This window comes from Labeo rohita, chromosome 15 (assembly GCF_022985175.1).
Source record: "Labeo rohita strain BAU-BD-2019 chromosome 15, IGBB_LRoh.1.0, whole genome shotgun sequence".
NCBI lineage: Eukaryota > Metazoa > Chordata > Actinopteri > Cypriniformes > Cyprinidae > Labeo > Labeo rohita.
This window is the reverse complement of record NC_066883.1, coordinates 13,573,685-13,596,838: the sequence shown is the minus strand read 5'-3', so window position 1 is coordinate 13,596,838 and position 23,154 is coordinate 13,573,685. Positions and strand designations below refer to the sequence as shown.

Below are 23,154 nucleotides of genomic sequence, written 5' to 3'. Positions count from 1 at the left end.
CCTCTGGAACCGTGTGGAGCAGTTTTTATGATAGATGGATGCACTTTATTGGACTTCAAAATCTCAACAGCTATTCACTGCCATTATAAAGCTTGAAAGAGCCAGGACATTTTTTTTTAATATAACTCAGATTGTGTTTGTCTGAAAGAAGAAAGTCATATACAACTAGGATGGTGTGAGGGTGAGTAAATTATGGGGAAACTTTCATTTTTGGGGGAACTATCCCTTTAAAGAAGTGATCGGATGCCCATTTTCCCAGTTGATATGATTCTTTAGGGTCTTAATGAAAAGTCTATAATATACTTTCGTTAAAAATTCTCAATGGTTTTGCAAAAAACAACACCCTTTGTAGCTTGATAAAATGAGCTCTGCAAAAAATCCTCCCATTCTGATGGATTGTTCCTTTAAATGCAAATGAGCTCTGCTCGCCCCGCCCCTATCTCCTCTCTGTGGAGTGACGAGCCTGTTTACTTTAGCCACGAAACTTGCTAACTAGCATGTTATTCGGAAAGGTGATTGCAGAGATTCATTAAAAAACCCCGTATACTCACTTCTGCTGTAGGTGAAGTTGGATCACAAATGACTTGCGCGAACATAGACGCATTTATGTAGATCGGGAGGCACATTCCCTTCACAAACAAATGTAATTCACTGCATCTTCAGCGGCTCAGATGTCGGGAGTAAATGACGACCACTATGCTCATTATTACATCGAGCACTTCAACACTTCAATTGCTCAATAGGAGATATTCTTGTCTAACTTACATCCCTGCTCCGGTATCGAAACAGTGGAGGTCAGACTGTTACAGCTGATCTGAGGTAAGATGCTTATGTCAATCAACTATCGTGGGAGCGGCCTCTGTTGGTGTGATGGCTCGATTTTAAAAAGGGGATATTATTTTTTACAGATTAATTAAAAACCACTGCATGGATTTTTATTATTATAGGGTAGATCTGTACATACACTGCCAACACACATTTATGTTCAAACAACATCTAAAAGTGAACTTTGCATCCAATGACCCTTTTAAGAATATAAATTACCAAAGACCAGTCTTAAAGGAATAATTTAACCAAAAATGAATATTCTGTCATTTAATCAGCCTCATTTGACTTTCTGTACCAGTTTGATTTACCTTCTTTCATGAAACATAAAAGGAGACATTTATAGCTAAAAGTTAAAACTGCTTAGTTCCATACAATGTAAGTGAATGGTGACCACGACTCACTTTTCAGCTTGCTTTTCAAGGCAAGATTTCAAAGAAAAACTAATTTAAATTCAGTCGGTTGCTTAAAGCTTTCAAAATCTAGAATATTAGCAGTTACAGGGACTTTCATAATGTTTTATGCCTTTTTTTTTCTTGTTTTGTATGGAAAAGAACAGCTTGGAAATTCTACTAAACAACTGCTTTTGTTCTCTACGAAAGAAACAACGTGATTCGTCGTAATGACATGATTAAATCATAATTAAAGGGGTCATCAGATGCCCATTTTCCACTAGATGATACGATTCTTTAGGGTCTTAAAGGGGTCATCGGATGCTAAGTTCACTTTTCCATGTTGTTTGAACATTAATGTGTGTTGGCAGTGTGTGTACACATCTACCCTATAATGATAAAAATCCATGCAGTGGTTTTTAATTAATCTGTAAAAATAATATTCCCTTTTTCAAATCAAGCCGTTCTCAGATGCCTGTCGGTGTGCTGTCACACCCACAGAGGCCACTCCCATGATAGTTGATTGACATGAGCGTTTGACCAGCTGTCACAGTCTAGTAACTTTCCTTGTTTTGATGCCAGAGCAGGGATGTAAGTTAGACAAGAATATCTCAGATTGAGCGACTGAGGTGTTGTGTTGCTGGATGTAATAATGAACATAGTGGTCGTCATTTACTCCCGACATCTGAGCCGATGAAAAAAAGAAGATTACGTTTGTTTGTGAAGGGAATGCACCTCCCGATCTACATATATCCGTCTATGTTTGCGCGAATCATTCATGATCCAACTTCACTTATAGCAGAAGTGTGTATAAGCATTTTTTTTATGAATCTTTGCGATCGCCTTTCCTTATAACGTGGTTGTTAGGAAGTTTAGCGGCTAAAGTAAACAAGCTTGTCACTCCACAGAGAGAAGAGAGGGGCGGGGCGAGCAGAGCTCATCTGCATTTAAAGGAACAACCCCTTAGAATGAGAAGATTTTTGCAGAGCTGATTTTGGCAAGGTAAAAAGGGTGTTGTTTTACAAAACCATTGAGAATTTTTAATCAAAGTATATTATAGACTTTTCATTAACTCCCTAAAGAATCATATCAACTTGTGGAAAATGGGCATCCGATGACCCCTGTAAAGAAAAACCTATAACATACTTTAATAGTGTAAAAAACTCTTTATACCTTGTCAAAATCATCTCTATTTAGAGGAAGCCGGTTTGGTTCATGTCTCTTTAAATTCAAATGAGCTCTGCTTGCCCCGCCACTTTCTTTCGTAGAGTGACGAGCCGTGCTCTAAGAGACTGTAAGCTTTAGCTGCATTAAGCCGTGAAACTTGCTAACTAGCACATTATTAGTAAAGACAATTTGCAAAGATTCATAAAAACCCTTATACTTGCATCTTCTGTAGATGAAGCTAGATCACAAATTATTTGAGCGAACAGAGACACATTTAGGCAGATCGGGGGGCGCATTCTCTTCAAAAATTAAAGTAATTTTCCACGTCTTCAGCGGACACTTCACAGCTCACTCAGGGCGGGTCTAAGGTAAGACAGTCATGTCAATCAACAATTGTGGGAGGGGCCTGTGCAGAACTACATAATACAGGAATCTGAAAACAGTCTGAGGAAGTGATTATTATTATTGGGGATTAATATATATATATCTCATTATAGGGTGGATGTGTACTGCCAACACATATTTATGTTCAAACAACATGTAAAAGTGAATTTTGCATCTGATGAACGCTTTAAAATCACAATGATTTGTGACGAAAAAAAAAATGATAATTTTGACCCATACAATGTATTTTTGGCTATTGCTACAAATACACCCGTGCTACTTAAGACTGGTTTTGTGGTCCAGGGTCACAAATAAGCCAACAAAGACTGTTCTTAAAGGAATAGTTCAATCAAAAATGAATATTCTGTCATTTATTCAGCCTCATTTGACTTTCTGGTTTGACTTACTTGCTTTCATGAAACATAAAAGGAGACAATTATAGCCAAAAGTCCAAACTGCTCAGTTTTACAAAAAAGTTTCATAAAATGTAAGTGAATTCTATTTCTATAATTTCAATTTAGCCGGTTTCTCTTACAAAGCTTTTAAAATCTAGGATATTAGCACACAAGTTATATGGACTACTTTCATGATGTTTTGTTTTTATGCCCCTTTTTGGGGAAAAGGAAAAGAGCAGCTTGGACATTCTACTAAACTACTTCTTTTGCTCTCTACGAAAGAAAACATGATTTGGATTGACATGATAAAAATCATAATTAAGAGAGTAAATGATGAAAGAATTTTCATAAAACTCATAAGCAGTCATAAGTTTAGGAACCAGAATATCAAAAAATAAACACTAAAAACTATAAAATCTGTCTGGAGTTTTCTTCAAAGACAAACTTTAGGAGCTAAAAACTTTTCAGGGTTCATTTAAAAGATACTAACTAATACAAAACTGCAAATTATACAATCTATTACGCACTTAGAGATTTGTTGAACAACTAGAAAGTTCACTGCCGGACATTATTCATATTCTAATTTACTGAATTTCATGTTTTTGACGGAGGAGAGCTAAGCAGTCTCGTTAGCTCCGGCAAACCTCAAAAGGGGGGCGATTCGCAGGCATTTCATAATTAGCACCTCATGAATATCATTGGAATTCAAACAATCCATTTCATATGCAAAACTTTAAGAAACAGATGTAAAAGCGCAGACGACGCTCACGCCAAATTGATGCCGGGGGCAAGAAATTCATATTTGTTCATCATTGCAAAGTGAAAGGCTAGAATTTTTCACTCGCTCGGCAGTCAGACTCCGCATACCTGATTCTGCCGAATGCGCAGAGCGCGCCGCGTGTCAGCCTTTGCAACGCCTTCAGACAGCAAATGAGAGTTTATTGTCACTCATGGAAGCGGAGGTGGTGAGCTGATGGACCCATTAAAGAGAAGAAACAGGAAAGAGGGAGGAAAAGTTTACGCGTGCTCGCGCCGACTTTGAAGCTGCGGCCCTTAAATAAATCATGGAGAAAAATTGCGCGGAAAGGGACCTTACCGTGGCACCTGCCAACGATCACAATGATTAATTTCTATCTTATGCAGGTGTGTCAGCTCTGAGCTGCGGAAAAGACAAATATCAGAGCGAAATCATCGCCAAATAGCGCTCTGTTGTCTGTGCGAGACTCGCTTTATTCCCTGCTGGGAATGCTACTGGTCGCACACTTGTTAAAATAAACTTTGCGTTTGGCAGAAAGTGGGTGGGAAGCGATATAGTGCTTTCTGAATTAATAAAGTGCTGCGAAGAAAGAAAAAAGGGAATGTGTAATTTTGGGGGTTTAATTGATGAAGGCTGTCTTAATGCAGCTGGGGCTTCCAGAGGAGATAAAAGAGGAGGTTTTGCACAGGGAGCAGAAAGTCTTGCGAGGTACTTTACATGAGGGTGAAAGTACAGTTCAAAATATATGCTAGGGGTGTGCTGCAGACTACGTACTTTAAAAATCGAACAACTCTGAGCAACTACTAATCAGAAGCCCTGTATCGTTAGGATCCAGAAGACCCAAGATGCGGTGTTGCGTTCAGAAATAGCTATGGCTTGCAACCGAATGAAACTGAATGCATTTTCTTTTAAAATATATATTATTGAAGGTGGTAATTTTGTCCAAATGCTTCTTTGATATCTGTAGTACCTGTGTTTGTAGAGCTTAAAGATGAATTTAAGATGGGGTTTAAACATGAAAACTCTCTGTATAAAGTATTTCAGCACTACATCTTAAGCATTGGTGATATTTTATTATTTATGTACTATTACAGTATTTAGTCATTTTGAATGAAATTATTTTATTTTTATTTTCTGTTATTTTAATTTTAGTTTAAGTTTTAGTCATTTTGCCATAGACTTCTGTCATTTATTTATTTATTTTTTATTTCTATTTAGCTTTAATTTAATTTATTTTATTATATTTATTTTTATATGTTTAACAATTTTAGTACCTCAAGTTAAACTAAATTTCTGTTATAGGAATATAATTATAATTTTCATTTAAGTAACTTAAGTTTGTGTATGTATGTGTTTCAACTTTTTTTTTTATTTTAAATGGTTACATATGTGTGTGTATTTTTAAATAGTGTTTGATTTAGTTAACAATAACAGCACTGGTAAGGTTTTTTTCACTACTGTAATGTGGTAAAAAAAATAACAATAATAATAAAAAAATAAACAAACATACATTAAAAATTAACCTTTTTTATTTTGTTTTAGTAACAACCCTGGTAAGTTTTTTTTTTCTTTTAACGTGGATAATTAATAATGCTAAATGAATGAATAAATGAATAGATACATACATAAATAAAAACCTTGAAAAAAAATAATTTAATGGATAAATATAAATAAATAAACATTAAAAATGTACTTTAACAACTTTTATTTTATTATTTTTATATTTATTTATTAATTGTTTCTTAGTACTTAAAGTAAATTTTAGCTATTATTTTTCATTTGTATGTGTAGTATGTGTATGCATTTTTAAATAGTGTTTGTTTTAGTTAACAGTAACAACACCCTTTTTGCCAAATAAATGAATGAACCAATAAAAATAAACTTTAATGGACAATAAATAAATAAATAAAAAAAACTTTACTTATTTTATTTTACTATGTTTTATTTAATTATGAATTGTTTCTTAGTACTTCCAGTTAAACTAAATTTCAGTTACATTTCTAATTTTCATTTAAGTAACTTAAGTTTATGTATGTGTTTCATCTATTATTTTTATTGTATTTAATTTTATTGTATTTTAAATAGATATATATGTATTTTTAAATAGTGTTTGTTTTAGTTCACAGTAGCAACACTGGTAAGTTTTTTTTTTTTTTTTTTAATGTGGATAATTTAACGGATAATAAATAAATAAATAAATAAATAAATAATTAAAAAACACTAAAAATAAGTTTAATTTATTTTTTTATTTTATTATTGTATTATTTTATTATTTTTTTAAAAATGTATTTATTAATTGTTTCTTAGTACTTCCAGTTATACTAAATTTCAGTTACATTTCCAATTTTTATTTAAGAAACTTAAGTTTAAGTTTATGTATGTGTTTCATCTATTATTTTTAATTTTACTGTATTTTAAATAGATATATATGTATTTTTAAATTTAAATTAGTGTTTGTTTTAGTTAACACTGGTAAGATTTTTTTTTCTTTTAATGCGGATAATAAATATGGCCAAATGAATGAATAAATGAATGAATGAACCATCAAAAATAAACTTTAATGGATAATAAATAAATAATTAAATAAATAAATAAATAAATAAATAAACATTAAACAATAACTTTATTTTTTATTTCATTATTTTATTTATTTATTTATTAATTGTTTCTTAGTAGTTCCAGTTAAACTAAATTTCAGTTACGTTTCTAATTTTCATTCAAGTAACTTAAGTTTATCTACAGTATGTGTTTCATCTATTATTTTTAATTGTATTGTATTTAATTTTATTGTATCGTTTATGTGTATTTTAAATAGTGTTAAGTTTTTTTTTTTTCCTTTTAACTTGGATATATATATATACATACATACATATATATATATATATATATATAAATCAGTTTCAAAGAGTCTGGGTCACATCAATTCACTTTCATAACCACAACATACTGTCTACTAGTTAGCAGTAATGCTTTCATATTCATATGCAATAAGAAGACTACTGTACATCTCAGTAGAGTACTTTAACACGACTCCATTTCCTGGATGAAGTATAAGCAGCACTAATAAGTAAATCTCCAGCACTTACTGTATCCTTGACACTCTGAATACCAATGCATAAAAAAATTAAACCATCACAAAGTCAATTTTACTGAATTATGTATTTAGCTCAGAGTTTCGCTGCTATTTTCTGTCAAAGGCCTTGAGATCTCTTCAACCCCTAAGGTCTTCCAGAGTAAGTTCTACAAGTTTAATAGTATGAAAATAATACAGTTCATAAATAATGCAGCTTTAAATGATGCCTGTTACAGTATCGGAGCACCTGCTATGATATCAGATAGAACATGATGACTGCTAGCATAAGTAATTTAAAACTCACATGTGGCTTGCGCAGGAACAACTTTGGCTGTTGAGAAACATATTTGGTGCAGCACTGAATAAGACATGTTGTTTGTGAACAAGTATATTTAAAGATTTTTTAGTATATCTATAGACAACTGATAATGAGACTTGATTCAGTCAACTAAGTTAATGAAACAGTGGAGTAAATGATTCAATGACTCACTCATAACCAGCGTTATTTTAGTATCATTGAGATACCATTATAGTTTTTTTTTCTAATATTATGAATTAAGTTTTATATTTATCTTTTTCATTTCTATTTCTAAGTTTTAGTAAAATTATTCTAAGTAATTTTTGTAATTTTTAGGTTTTTGTAAAGTTTTGGTCATTTTTATATATACTTATAAATTTTATATTTACTAACTTTATTTTAGTTTTAATTTGAGTTATTTTGTAATTTTAGTAATTTTAGTTCAAATGAAAATGAGAAATTACGAGTTTAAAGTTCTAATATTTTGAAAATAAAGTTGAAATGTTTTGAGAAAAAAAGTTGAAATTACGAAAATAAAGTTGAAATAATTTGAGAATAATAAAGTCAAAATGTTATTTTTAAAGAACAAATTCAAAATGTTTCAAGGACAAAGTTGAAATTTTTAAATTAATTCTCTTTGACTTTATTCTCAAAATATTTGGACTTTATTCTCAAACCCTTCTGACTTTATTGTCTAAATATTTTAACTTTATTCTCATAATATTTAAACTTCATTCTAGAAATATTATGACTTTTTTAGTCTCATAATTCCGACTTTATTCTCAAAATATTTTGACTTTAATCTCGCAATCTTAGATTTTTTAAATTTTGGCACTAAAATGGCGTTGTACTTTGGCAACTAGCTGAAATAAAAAAAAACAAAAAAAAAGTTTTTTTTAATATATATTATTTTAGCAACTAATGAACCGAAAGTCTCGCCCATACGCTTTTTCGACAAAGTTGAAATTTTGAGAATAAAGTTGAATGTGCAAAAGAAAGAATAAACTCTTAAAATATTATAACTTAATCTCGTAATTGCTACAAATTAATTCTCGTAATTTTGACTTTATCTTTAAAACATTTTGACTTTATTCTCAAAACATTTTGACCTTATTCTCGAAACACTATGACTTTATTCTTGTCATTTTTACGTTTTTGTTGTAATATTTTAACTTTATTCTAGAAATATTATGACTTTTTTAGTCTCGTAATTTCGACTTTATTCTCAAAATATTTTGACTTTAATCTCGCAATCTTAGATTTTTAACGTGGCACCAAAATGGTGTTGTACTTTGGCAACTAGCTGAAATAAAAAAATACATATATTTTTTTAATATATTATTTTATATTAAACCGAAAGTCTCGCCAATAGGCTTTTTAAGAGATTAAAGCTGTAATATTTTGAGAATAAAGTTGAAATATTTTGAGAAAAAAGTCAAAATTACGAAAATCAAGTCAAAATATTATGAGAATAAAGTCGAAATGTTTAGAGAATAAAGTTGATATTTCAAAAATAAAGTCAAAATGTTTTGAGGATAAAGTTGAAATTTTGAGAATAAAGTCGCATACGCAATAGGCTAGAATAAACTGAAAATATTATAACTTAATCTCGTAACTGCTACAAATTCTCATAATTTTGACTTTACCTTCAAAACATTTTGACTTTATTCTCGAAACACTATGACTTTATTCTTGTCATTTTCAGTTTTATTCTAGAAATATTACAACTTTTTAGTCTTGCAATTTCGACTTTATTCTCAAAATATTACGACTTTAATCACATAATCTTTTTTTTTAACGTTCTAGTATAAAAGCACTCAAATAATTTTTGGTGTCTATACACCTTGTTTGTCCTGTAAGAGCGGATGCAGCCATTTGTAAATTTTATGGGTCTGGCTTCTGTTCTCATCCGCATCCAGCTATATTTAGAGCTGATTTTGCTGCTTGATATTGCAAAAGAGTATGTCTTACCATATTATTTTAATGTACAGAAATATCTTAATTATGAACACAATGGTTTGTCATGCAAACAGTTTTACTTTTAACCGCACCTTGTTTTTCTTCTCGTTATTTTCCGATAGCGGCTAATAAACCATAGGCTTTACCGTGTTGAAGCATAAGATAAGTATGAACTTTTAATTTATTGTAGGAAAAGAGCAGCTTGAACATTCTTCAAAATATCACCTTTTGTGCTCCACAGAAGAAAGTCAACAGCATGAGGGTGGATATATCATATTTATGAATTCAGTCTATAAATTTGATCTGTCACGCAACTAAGCAAAAACCTGAGAAAACAAACATCAGTTATGCACATCTTTTTTTGGCACCTTTTACCTACAAGCTCAAGATTGGTCCACACGCTCTGCTTAACAATTACTAAATTATGTTGACAACAGGACAAGTCAGCAAAACAGTAGGTTTGTTTTTGAATTTTTATGGATCTTATTAAATCGTCAGCAGGCCCTTAGGTAAGGAGATGAGGGGGGTGACAAAGAAAATATGAGAAAAATGAGGGAGTGCGAGGAAGCGAGGGCGGAATGAAGACTTGCGGCCTGAAACGGGGGTTTTAAATTTCACGCTATGCATTTAATTTCAATAAGGCCTCTGGAAAGAGAATACACAATATGACAGCTGGAACCCAAGAGATAGAAGAACTTATCAGATTGAGACACGTGACTCGCTAGATTAACTGAACTATGACTGCTATAGATAGTGTTCCACTTGACTCCCATTTATTACTGCTCCGATAAACAGCCTACAACATAGAAGGAGCCTAAATAACGGGAACTTTATATAGCGACATTGCACGGTTTGAAATGTGTACATGCATTACTCTAGTAATGCACGGTTTAAAATGTTGTAAACTGCTCTAGTTCAATCACAAAGTCTTGCCTTGAGCTTCAATGAAAGCTCTTTCAGTTTTCAAACACGGAAGGCATTTTGTATGCTAATGCAGGAAACTAAAACAATAAAAAAAAGAAAACTTCTTTCAGGATGCATTGTGGTACAAAGCTTTCCAGGTTTAGAAATCACACTTAAAGGAATAATTCACTCAAAAATGTGCTGAAATGTATTCACCCTCAGACCATCCAAAATGCAGATGAGTTTGTTTGTTCATCAGAACAGATTTGGAGAAATTTAGCATTACATCACTTGCTCACGAATGGATCCACTGCAGTGAATGGGTGCCGTCAGAATGAGTTCAAACTATTGTTGCCAAGTCTGTGGTTTTTCTGTGGAATTGGGCTACTTTAACTGTTGACGCAGGTTGTTTTTCATGTCCGTGGGTTGAAGCCAGGCACACAGATAGCACTAGGGACGGGGGCGGGGGGCATGATCCCCCCAGATTCATAGTGACCCGATCCGTCCCCGTCACTGTCCCTGCCACCGCTCCTTAAAGGGGTCATCGGATGCCCATTTTCAAGTTAATATGATTCCTTAGGGTCTTAATGAGAAGTCTAATATACTTTGGTTAAAAATTCTCAATAGTTGTGTAAAACAACACCCTTTTTACCTTGTCAAAATCAGCTCTGCAACAATCATCTGATTCTGGTTGAGGCTGCTTTAAATGCAAATGAGCTCTGCTCGCCCCGCCCCCTCTTCTCTCTGTGGAGTGACGAGCCTGTTTACTTTAGCTGCATTTAGCTGTGTTTAGCCGCTAAACTTGCTAACTAGCACTTTGTTAGGAAAGGTGATGCCTCCACTGCTTCAGAATCAGCACGCTGACCAGGGCTCTAGATTCATTCTTTCCACGGGTCGCTCATTTGCAACTTTCTCAGTTGGCCACAGGAGCACATAAATTTGTCGCTTTTTTTTTGGCTACAACTTTTTATCAGTGCATGATGATTAACTTTTATCATAGTTTATAGTTATATGGTAATGAAAGTGGTTAACCCTTAACCCGTATGTTTTTTTTCATCAGTAGTATTTTTGGTTTGAATTTTGTGAACGGGAGTTCCTCTTTTGTTATGAGTTGGGATTCAGACGCTTTCGCTTTCGAATTCGCGATCTTGTCACGTTTTACAAGAAAAGATTATTGTCTGTTTTGCTTACATTTATACAAAACAAAAGATGGATTCATTGGTAGCCTACTCTTTATTAAAAGCATAACAACCATAAAACAGGCTACAAAACAAATAAGATGAAGCATGGCATACACCACATACTGAATTAGCCTATACTGACTAATAAATTACAGGACGTTTAGCGAACACATAACGTGAAGTAAACAACAGCTTTTTAAAACGAAAACAAAAAGAAAAGTGAAACTTTGTCAGTGACAATGCTTGCATTTTTATTTTTCCACAAGAATACCAACATGTTCACATTCTCTGTTTAAGAAGTGTTTTTTTTTTTTTTTTTTTTTTTACTTTACTTCAGCTTGAAAAACAAATTTCTCCATCCACCATTGTTTCTTCAATATTCTCGTCATTTGTGCCGCGAGTTGCACCCCTTTGCGCTCATGCTGACGCGGCTAGTGGTATAAACCAGGCTCTACATCCGAAGTTATCACACTGAATGCGCCTCTTTTTTACGTGATCAGTGAATTCTGACTCCTGCTGCAATGCTCGCTTTCTAGAGCAGACGCTTTGGAGCATGCACTCGCACAAATGCGACCACGTTAAATTTTAGCTAAATAAAACATTTTGCAGAAGGAATGAAGTTTTGGTGGGTGATTGGCATACTAGACAAATAACAGTTTGATCATGCATTGTTAGTGTTGATCAGGCAGGCCTTTGTTTACCTATGTTCATTGTTGTTTATCTATGATTTCAAATAAGAATGGCCCCAATGGCTTTTTTAGTGCAAACCATTAGCCCAAATTATGCAAAGTAACTACACTGTAAAAAACAAAAAACATAATTTGTTGAGTCAGCTTAAAATTAAAATTTTAAGTTTAGTCAACTCAAATAAGTTTAGTCAACTTGAAATGTTAAGTTGTACTAAGTGACAACTTAGATATTTGTGCTTGTTAAACTTAAAAGTAAGGTAAGTAACCCAGCTGCCATAAAATTTTAAGTTGAATCAACTCACTTAGTACAATTTAACATTTCAAGTTGAATAAACATTTTTTTGAGTTGACTGAGTTGACTTAAAATTTTAAGGGAGCCAGGTAACAGACTATTTTAAGTTGACTCAACAAATTGTTTTTTTTTACATTGTACTTGAGCATTAGTTAAAGCCCAAATTAAGCAAAATACATAATTGAGTTGAAATCATTTGCTGACAGCATGGTCCTCCCCAGTTAAAAAATCCCATCTGTGCCCCTGGTTGAAGCGACCCCAATAATGTTATATTTAGCCCCTGGAACCTGAATTTTACCAGGGGAACCCCACCAAAAAACATGTATTTTACTCCCTGGGATGTGATTTTTACTGGGGGACCCCCCTCGAACACATTGTGCTAGTTGTGGGCTAGTTTTGAGGAGCAATTGGGCATTTTGTTGTGAAAACCTGGCAACCCTAGTCCAAACAGCTGATAAAAACATCACAAGAAAAACTCCAATCGTATTTTCTCCCTCAACTTCAAAAATAATTTCAAAATCATCCTACATCACTGCAGAAGTACCGACCCAGTATTTGCAAAGTGAACATGCAAAGATCATCAAACACCCTTAACAAAAAAGGTAAAACAGCGATATAGGACGATTTTAAAGTTGAGAGTTTTTCGACATACCCTAACTGTCTTGAGCTAGAATACACAGAGTTCAATGAGAGCAAGGCAAGACGAGCGTTTCAGAATAAAAAGTATTAACATTATATTTTTTTAATGAAAATAACCGATCGTTTCGCTAGATAAGACCCTTCTTCTTCAGCTGGGATCATTTACGACCACATTTGGGATCATTTGAAGCCGCATTTAAACTGCATTTTGGAAGTTCAAAATCGGGGCACCATAGCAGTCCATTATATGGAGAAAAATGTTGAATTTGTTTTCCTCAAAAAACATAATTTATTTACGACTGAATTATTTGTAAATCTTTGTTTTGGAAGTGGACTTATCCTTTAATAATGCATTTGTTTTTTTTTTTTTTTTTTTTTTTACAAATACACAACTTTTTGCCTCACAAGACGTTAATTGATGGACTGGAGTTGTGTTAATGATTTGTTGATTATTGTCATGTTTTTTTTATCACTTGTTTAGACTCTCATTCTGACGGCACCCATTCACTGCAGAGGATCCATTGTGAGCAAGTGATGCTAAATGCTACATTTCTCCAAATTTGGTCCGATGAAGAAAAAACACTCTTTAAAACACTCTTTACATCTTGGCCTGAGGGTGAGTAGATTTTCAGCAAATTTTCATAAATGATCAATTCCTTTAAAAAATCTCATATATCCAGGTTTTCCGAGATACAGTATGTTGTGGGTTGAATTAGAATACAAAATATCTTGAATTTTAGTTGTTTTGACTTTTAAACCAATTATAGTCACTTTAAGGCTCCCTTACAACTTTGTTGAGGCCCCCTGGAAAGCTAATTTAATTACACACTTGCTTTTTAGGCAAATTCCACAAGCATCAGATCACTATACTTGTATATAGTATAATACAGTATAAATACAAATATTAGTATAGTATATAGCAATAATGGTATAGTATATAAAGTATACTAGAGAACCTGATAGTGTAGTACTGCTGTTAGGTATCCAAACACCACTGTTTACTTCATTTGCATATTTGTTCTGTTGTTTTCATTTGATCAAGTTCTTGTAATGTGATTCTTTAATCTTTATTTGATTACTGCACGTCTACTTGAGTAATTAAATGAGAATTTGTTTACTCGTTTTTAATTACTTGGGCAATGTTTACTTAATTAGAAATGCTTAAAGGCTACATTCCATTACTTTAATTTAATTTGTATATTTATTTTAATGTAATTAAAGGGCGGATTTAATACCTAATAGTTTTTGCTGTGGTATTAAAATTGGTACTGAGAAATTCACTCCGAGCTGCATTTAACAAACACCTTCACATATTTTCCACCACAGTCAACACAGATGAAGAAAAACAGACTCTGTTGACATATGAATGCTGTATGCTATGTGTTAATGGTAACAAAAGTACAAGTTTGCTTACCAACATAGAGTTGGGCAGATTGCCGAATTCCATTGGCTCAGTGAAGAACTCTGTGTTGTGGTCCAGTCTGCCATGGCCTCCATACAGGATTTCGTCCGAGTCCAGTTTGATCTTATATCTGGACAGAGTGTGGTTAAGGAACCCAACGAGATACTGGAGACAAAACTTACAAGAACTAGAAGATAAATCGATGATTATGATGGACAAAGCATCAATTGAGGGATCAAATAAACACATGGATCCATCAAAATTCTTAGATGTGATGGTTTAAAAGTTATAATTCAGCCAAAAGTGAACTTTCTGTTATTATTTACTCAAAACAAGCCGCCTTCTCAACGGTGTCCACTGGATGTGAACTGGTTGTCCACTTTCTAGAGACGTTCTTCAGCTCGTCAGAATGCAGAGCTGCACTCCAAGTCAACGGCACTGATTGCTTTGAGCTCCTCCGAGACAATGACACACATTTGTCCCATATAAACACGCGCGGCAAAAGCGATGAGCCACCGCATCAACAATTCCAGGCAGAATTATTTATCCATTTCAAAATATTAATAATGTATTCCATCAAAAAATGTTTGAAACAACACCAAACGTGCACTCACACAATTTCGCTCCGTCTGTGCTACACTGACTAAATTAAATATTAAAAAAAGTAATTGCCTAGACTCATGACCGGAATAAGAAATATCTTTGACAGAGAGCATAAAAGAATAATGAAGACACATTTAGTGAAAACTAGAAATCTATTTCATGCTTTTGTGTTTTAAGTTTTTTTTAAGTCATACACACTCACAAAAATGGACAGATGCCTTAAAAATTTAAGGTGGTGAGCTCGCTGAACATCTGGAGTACCTCATAGATTTTCATTATAAGTGCATTAATGCTGAAATTATTATCTGTGCTAATTGACAGCATGTCACAGATGCTGTTGATAGAGTGAAAGTTAAATCGGATAATTATTTAAAGACAACATAAAACAATTTAACTTCCAGTGTCGTTTTTTCCAAGTGAAACAATATTAAGTGGAAAATAATGTTGGATAAAACTGGTTAATTTTACTTGTCTTATGTGTACAAGAAAGGCCATCAAAAGACAGAGAAAGTATGGAAGCCCATTTTCTCCAATGAATAAAACATAAAAAAGGTTATTGTGACCTTTTATCTCATAATTCCTTTTTTTCTCGCAATTGCAAGTTTACATCTTGTGTGACAGAAACTTGCAACTGCAAGTTGTAAAGTCAGAATTATGAGATTTATTATGATAAACTTCCAATTCTGACTTTTTTTCTCCAGAATTACGAGTTTATATCAGCAATTGTGACTTTTTTTCACGCAGTTGTGCAATATTAAGTCAGAATCGTGAGATAAAAATTGGTAATTCTGTGAACATATGTGTCTTTTTTTTCCCATCAGAAATGAATTTTATCACTCACAATTGCAAGTTTATATCTCACAATTCTGGAAAAAAAAAATGGATGTAAACGTGCAATTCTGAGAAAAAAGGTCAGAATTGTAAGAAAAAAGTCAGAATCAAAAGATTGTTTTGCACAATTCTGAGGTAAAAATTAGATGTAAACTGGCAATTCTGAGAAAAAAAGTCGGAATTGTGAGATATAAACCCGTTTTTGCGAGAAAAGTCAGAATTACGAAAAAAAGTCAGAATTGCGACATATAAACTCGCAATTGCAAGAAAAAAGTCAGAATTGTAAGTTTGTTTTGCACAATTCCGAGGAAACAAAGTAAAAAGTGCGAGATGTAACCAATTCTGCAGACCTGTATTTCAGAGAAAAAGTCAGAATTGCGACATACAAACTTGCATTTGCGAGAAAAAAAGTCAAAATTGCGAGATGAAACCAATTCTGAGAGAAAAAGGTAAGAATTGTGAGAAAAAAAGTCAGAATTGCGAGATATAAACTTGCAATTGCAAGAAAAAGTCAGAACTGTGAGTTTGTGTTGCACAATTCTGAGAAAAAAAAAAGTCAATAATGCGAGATCTAACCAATTCTGAGGGGGAAAAAAGTAGGAATTGTGAGAAAAAGGTCAGAATTGTGAGATACAAACTTGCATTTGTGAGAGAAAAGTCAGAATTACCAGTTTGTCAGGAAAAAAAAACACAATTACCTTTTTTATTTTTTATTCTACTTTTTCTCAGAATTGCGTGACAGAAACAGAAATTTGAGATATAAACTCTTTCAATTCTAAGAACATACAAGTCTTTTTTCCCCTCATAACTGGACTTTATAACTCCCACTTGAGAGTTCGTCTCACAATTCTAAAAAAAAAAAAAAAGTATTGCGAGATAAACAAAAAGTGAGATCTAAACTCGCGAAAAAAGTCAGAATAGCGAGTTTGTATTACACAATTCTAAGAAAAAAAGTCTAAATTGCGAGACGTAATTTTGGAATTCTGAGGGGAAAATAAAGTCAGAACTGCAAGTAAAAAGTCAGAATTGTGAGATATAAACTTGCATTTGCGAGGAAAAAAGTCAAAATTATCAGTTTGTATTACACAAATCTGATAAAAAAAGGCTGAATTGTGAGGAAAAAATCCACAAGTTACCTTGTAATACTCTTGCAAATCTGAGGGGGAAAAAAAATGTCAGAATTGTGACAAAAACTCGCAATTACCTTTTTATTTTTATTCAGTGGTGACAACAACAACAACCAAAAGAAAACAGAAAATAATAATAATAATAATAATAAATGAATTATTATTAATTATTATTAGTATTAGTAGTATTATCCAGAGTTGTGGACTGGAGTCGCAAGACTTGAGACTTGCCTCGGAGTCGAGTTCTGATCAATAGCACTGATTTTGGCACTGAGCCAGAGAGGCTTGCTAAGTGATCACTTGTATTTTTTTGTCCACATAATGTTTAGGATATTTAATGTTTTAGACATTTAAATTACACATAATCATTATAAAACTTATAATAATAAAAATAATAATAATAATAAGAAGAAGAAACACCAATGTATATTGAAACAGAAGTAGCCTGATAATTTTTTTTTTCTCATGCCAAACACTTGTATGTAGCCTACATATAAAATTCAATTTATTCTTCCTGTTTACCAGCCACTCACTGTCATGTGTTCAAAAATGGATGAATTCATGTGTTGTAAATCGTACAGGCTCTTTTTAATGTTAGGAAAGGAAAGGAAGGAAAGCGTGTGACGTATTGTCAAGTTTCGCTGTGAATAAGGACTAGCCTATATAAAGAACTATAAATAATGTAGAGCTATACGAAAACTTATTATCCAATCTGTCGTTTAAACCCATTCACTGATTGTTTCTTATATTGTTATATATTTACTTTTCCACTTCGTTTAATGTATCTTTTTGCCCATTAATTAACGTTCTGTAACATATCAAGTACCATAAATGTTTTGTAAATACTGTAAATAATACCCAACAATCATGTCAGTCAAGCTGTTTATTTCAGTAGGTGGTGATAAATGAACGTCTGTATTACGTATTAGCAAGTTATTAAATATTTGACTCAGTTGATTCATTAAAATCACTGAATCGTTAACAAATGAAACAATGGATTTAAAATTAATTCTTCATTCAATTAGACCTATATTTGTTCACAAACAATGATTAATTCCTCAATGAAACACTACTAATTATTACATCTTTTAATTATACTTACTATATAGACTATTATTGACTTCTGTACTACTGTAGTAATAAATACAGAGACACTAATTTGGGAAAACAGTACTAATAACTTGTTTAGGACTTAAAGTTGAGGACTTGAAACTCGACTTGGACTCGACACGGGACTTGAATGCAAGGAATTGAGACCTACTTGTGACTTGCAAAACAATGACTTGGTCCCACCTCTGGTATTATCAATATTTGATCTTTTCTGTTTACTTTTGGTACTGTTAGTTCGCCATAATAAGGGTCCTGAAGTAAAACCAGCTACATGTTGTACCAAATGTGTCTACAAGTCTAAAGAAAGCAAAAGCAAAATACAAAATGTTTTAGTTACGTGACACTCCAAAAAAAGAACTGTGACTTTTGCCATTTAATTGCCATGTAAATATACAGTTTTCACCCTCGAAGTGTAAGCAAACAACTGTATTCCTGTGGTACAAGGAAGGAAAAGATAGAGAAGCTGAAGTCCCCAGTCTCTCCACTCCTGCTCTATCTCTCTTTCTGTTTACCTTGGCCTCTCAGGGGTTTAAACAGTTGTGAGTTGTAACAAACATGCAGACAGGCGTCTAATTGGCTGCTTGAATAATCACCTCCTATCCCCATGGGCTAGCGGTGGGTCTTCGTGTTATCCTCAAACGCTCTCTTATTCTGCCCCGGAGCTGGAGCACACTTGGCTTTTACTGCCAGCTTGCCGGCTTTGATAGCGATGATTAAAAAGAAGTGTTGCTTGGCGTATTGTTCCTGCTGAGGATGACGACAGATGCCCCCCCCCGATCCTACTCCCCCATACTCCTATTTGCATTGAATCCTCACACTGATAGAACAAACTTCCTTTGTTATGGATATTTCGGAGATGTTATCGGGAAGAGAGTGAGAAAAACAAAATGATCTGATGCCGCCTTTTTTCTCAGAGAGAATTAATGGAGGCTTCATGGAAGTTGCTTACTGTTAGGATTTATAGAAAAAGCATGCAAGTTCTCCTCAAGTGCAGGAAACACCTTACATTTATGAATTAAGCAAGCCAATTTTGTTAATTTGCAATTCAAATATGCTAATAATAAACACTGCTTATATATCTTACACTTTGGAAATGTGCCTCTAGCTACATTTCCGCAAAACTCCAAAAACATATATATACATACAATTCACTGCAGTCTCCAGTGAAATTAACAACATTAAAATGCCAAAAACATAATTATAATTGCAGGGGCCGATTATCGAAAAAGACTTATTTCATGCATAACACTATGTGGTCTCAAAACACTTTTACCACAGTTCATGATTTATGAACTAAAACATTATGAGGTTTGTATCACACAACCAGCTCCATATGAATGAAGTAAACTTGCGCAAAAGCGCACCCGGTGGCACTGCATTCGCAATAGCAAGCATTCGGGTACGAGTCCCGTGAAACGTTAAAACATATAAGCTCAAAGACTTGCAGAAGCAAGATAAAATGACATGGTAGCTCATGATATGAGATACAATTTTGTTTCACAGTAATGATATACACTCATGGCTAAAAATATCAGCAATTCTGTCAGAAAATGCAACACTTCTCTCAGAAAATTGTTCCAATTGCAAATGTTTTGGTATTTACATGCTTAAGGTTTTTGTTTGCACTGCAACAACACAAAAAACTGAGAACAAAAAGTCAAACTTGATAAAATTTCACACAGAACTCAAAAATGGACTGGACAAAATTATTGGCACCTTGTCAAAACTGTAAGAAATTGCTTTTCAAGCATATGATGCTCCTGTAATTTGTATTTAGACACACCTGTGGCAAGTAACAGGCGTGGGCAATATAGTAATCACACTTGCAACCAGTTAAATTGGAGAAAGGTTGACTCAACCTTTGTGTTGTGTGTCACACTGAGCATGGAAAAAAGAAAGAAGTGTAAAGAGTTGTCTGTGGATTTGAAAGAAAAAATTGTGGAAAAACACGGACAATCTCAAGGCTACAAATCCATCTCCAGAGATCTTAATGTTCCTGTTCACTGTGCGCAATAATCACCAAGAGGTTTACAGACCATGGCACTGTAGCTAACCTCCCTGGACGTGGACGGAAGAGCAAAATTAAAGAAAAATTACAAAGAAGGAATGTTTGAATGGTGGATAAAGAACCCAGATTAACTTCCAAACTAATTTAAGCTGATCTGCAGACACAGGGTATAACAGTGTCAACTCGTACTATCCCTCGAAAAGTGACGCTATGGTATGAGACCCAGGAGGGCACCACTGCTGACACAAAGGCATAAAAAAGCAAGACTGGAGTTTGCCAAAACTTATGTGACAAAACCACAATCCTTCTGGGAGAATATACTGTGGACAGATTAGACAAAAGTAGAGCTTTTTGGTAAAGGACATCATGACACTGTTTACAGAAAAAGAAACATGGTGGAGGTTCAAAGATGTTTTGGGGTTGCTTTGCTGCTTCTGGCACTGGATGCCTTGACTGTGTGAATGGTATCATGAAATCTGATGATTACCAAAGAATTTTGGGGCGCAATGTAGTGGCCAGTGTCAAAAAGCTGCGTCTCCACCAGAGGTCATGGGTCTTCTGTCAGGACAATGACACGAAACACTTCAAAAAGCACTCAGAAATGGTTACAAACAAAGCGCTGGAGAGTTCTGAAATGGCCAGCGATGATCTGAATCCCATAGAAAACCTGTGGAGAGATCTCAAAACAGCAGTTGGGAGAAGGCATCCTTCAAATTTGAATGAACTGGAGCAGTTTGCAAAAGAAGAGTGGTTCAAAATTCCAGTAGAGAGAAACTCATTCATGGTTACAGGAAGCGACTGATTTCAGTTATTTTTTCCAAAGGAGGTGCTAACAAATATTAAGTTAAGGTTGCCAATAATTTTGTCCAGTGCATTTTTTGGGTTCTGTGTGGAATTGTATCAGATTTGACTTTTCTTCTCTGTTTTTTTTTTTTTTTGTGTGTTGTTCCAATGCAAATTAAATAAATAAATAAATAAAAATAAAATAAATAAATAAACACGTGAGTACCAAAACATTTGCAACTGCAACAATTTTCTGAGAGAAGGGTTGCATTTTCTGACAGAATTGCAAGGGTGCCGATATTTTTAATATATATATTTTTTGTGCTTTAAATAAAGTCTTTACGATATTAAATATTTTGAATGTTGAATGAAAATGTTAATTTCTTAAAAAAAGAAAGAAAGAAAGAAAGAATAAAAATTTACTGACCCCAAACCTTTAAACAGCACTTAATATTGTTAAAGATTTCTATTTCAAATACATTTTTTAAACTGTTATTTTCTGGATTTCTGACCAAATAAACGCAGCCTTGATAAGCGTAAGAACCTTCTTTAAAAAAAAAATAAAATATAACACAGTAAAAATCTTACTGATCCCAAACTTAACTATAAACTATACTATAAAACACTGCATACTCTTCATTTTGTAAATTAAATATCTATTTGTTCTTATTAAAGGTAAATTAAAAGTGATTTAGTCAATAACTGAGATTTTCTCTCTTTTGTTGTTTGATTAACATGAATGACAGACAGCAGGAATATTACACTGCTGTCACTTTAAGAGCTGCCTAGATCCATACTGCTACACATCTGTTTTCTTTCTCAGCTGCTTGCTTTCACATAAGACCGAAAGTACTATGTTTATGAGGATACATGCAAAGACGACTATTCTGACACATACAAGGTTGTGTATTTAAGTTCTCTTTCACCGCTGATTGCCTTTCAACTCACTTGTTCAACTCACGACTAAAATTTTTAAACCAAAATGCTTAAAAACGCATGCAACTGAAAAGTTTTTGTGACCATGTAGCTGTGTAACTTCAGGTGAACCTGTAACTGTGATAGAAACAATAGTCCAAATTTTTTACCAGTTGACAAATTTCTACCAGTTAATCACATCTAAATGTTATGTCACCAACCCCTAAATCATAATATAATTTTTTAGAAATGCGCGATGACTATTTGCGCGAACATGGACACATTTATGTAGATTTTTCCTTCAAAAACGAAAGTAATGCTAATCCTCTGCATCTTCAGCGGCTCAGATGTTGGGAGTAAATGAAGACTACTATGTTCATTCTTATATCCAACAACAAAACGCCTCAATTGGAGACATTTTTATCTTCCCCTGCACCCGAGTCGACACAATGGCGGACTGTTCTCAGCTCACTCAGGCCGGGTCTAAGGTAAGACGGCAGTGTCAATCAACTATTGTGGGAGTGACCTTGGTCTGTGTGACGTCACACAGACAAGAAGCTGAGAATGGCTTTATTTGAAAAAGGATATATAACAGAGGTTCCAAATGCCATTGAAGAACAATTTTGGGTTCCCAAAGAACCTTTCATTGAGCAGTTCTTAAAATAACCATTTTTTTTTCTTGTGTGAAGTGTGAAGAACAGTATAATAATCTAAAGAACCTTTTTTTCATTATAGAACCTTTTGTGGTTCAATGGATGTTATATGTTTTATATAGAACCATCAATGCCAATAAAGAACCTTTATTTTTAAGAGTATAGGGTCTCCTGGCCAGGTCTAGCTAGGTGTTGTTTGCTGTTTTTTGAGCTTGGCCAGGTATAAAGTCCATCTTAAACCTGGTTTAGCCTGGTATTTTTGGCAGGGATATGCCTGCCTACCACTGGAAATGTATTTTGAAGCTATTTTGAAACCAATAAGGCTATTATCGATGCCAACATCTGATGTTGCGGCTCCAGAGGAAGAGCACCAGAAGCAAGATGCAAGCAAGAAGTGCTGCGTTGCAGAATATCAGTTCCTCCCCATGTGGATTCACACAGACGGCATGACTGAGATCCATAAAAAGACGTCTACAGGGAGACAGAGAGAGAAAGAGCATAAATAAGGCTCAGGGATCCTTTATAAAAAGGAAGTCTACCTTAAGCATTCACGCATTGATCAATAGCACCCATTCCCATTAGACAAGCATGAATGTCACCCAGGACCAAAGCATACGTGACAGGCAGCACAGAAAGCAGCGCGCGTGAGTGTGCCGGAGGAATACTAAAAGTATGTGTATGTGTGTAGATGAGCGCGAAAACGAACAGACAAGACCCAGAATGGCTAATTCAATGTTCCCTGGCAAGCGTGCCAGTGTAACAGCAGTG

The 23,154-nt window shown here is 33.9% G+C and overlaps 1 protein-coding gene across 1 annotated transcript in view; it reads right to left on the bottom strand.

The window, feature by feature from the left end:
- gbe1b (glucan (1,4-alpha-), branching enzyme 1b) overlaps positions 1-23,154 on the bottom strand; it is a 205,877-nt gene that overhangs the window by 10,919 nt on the left and 171,804 nt on the right. The window contains 1 exon segment of the mRNA XM_051129146.1: positions 14,369-14,486. Within this exon segment, the coding sequence (XP_050985103.1) occupies positions 14,369-14,486 (118 nt within the window).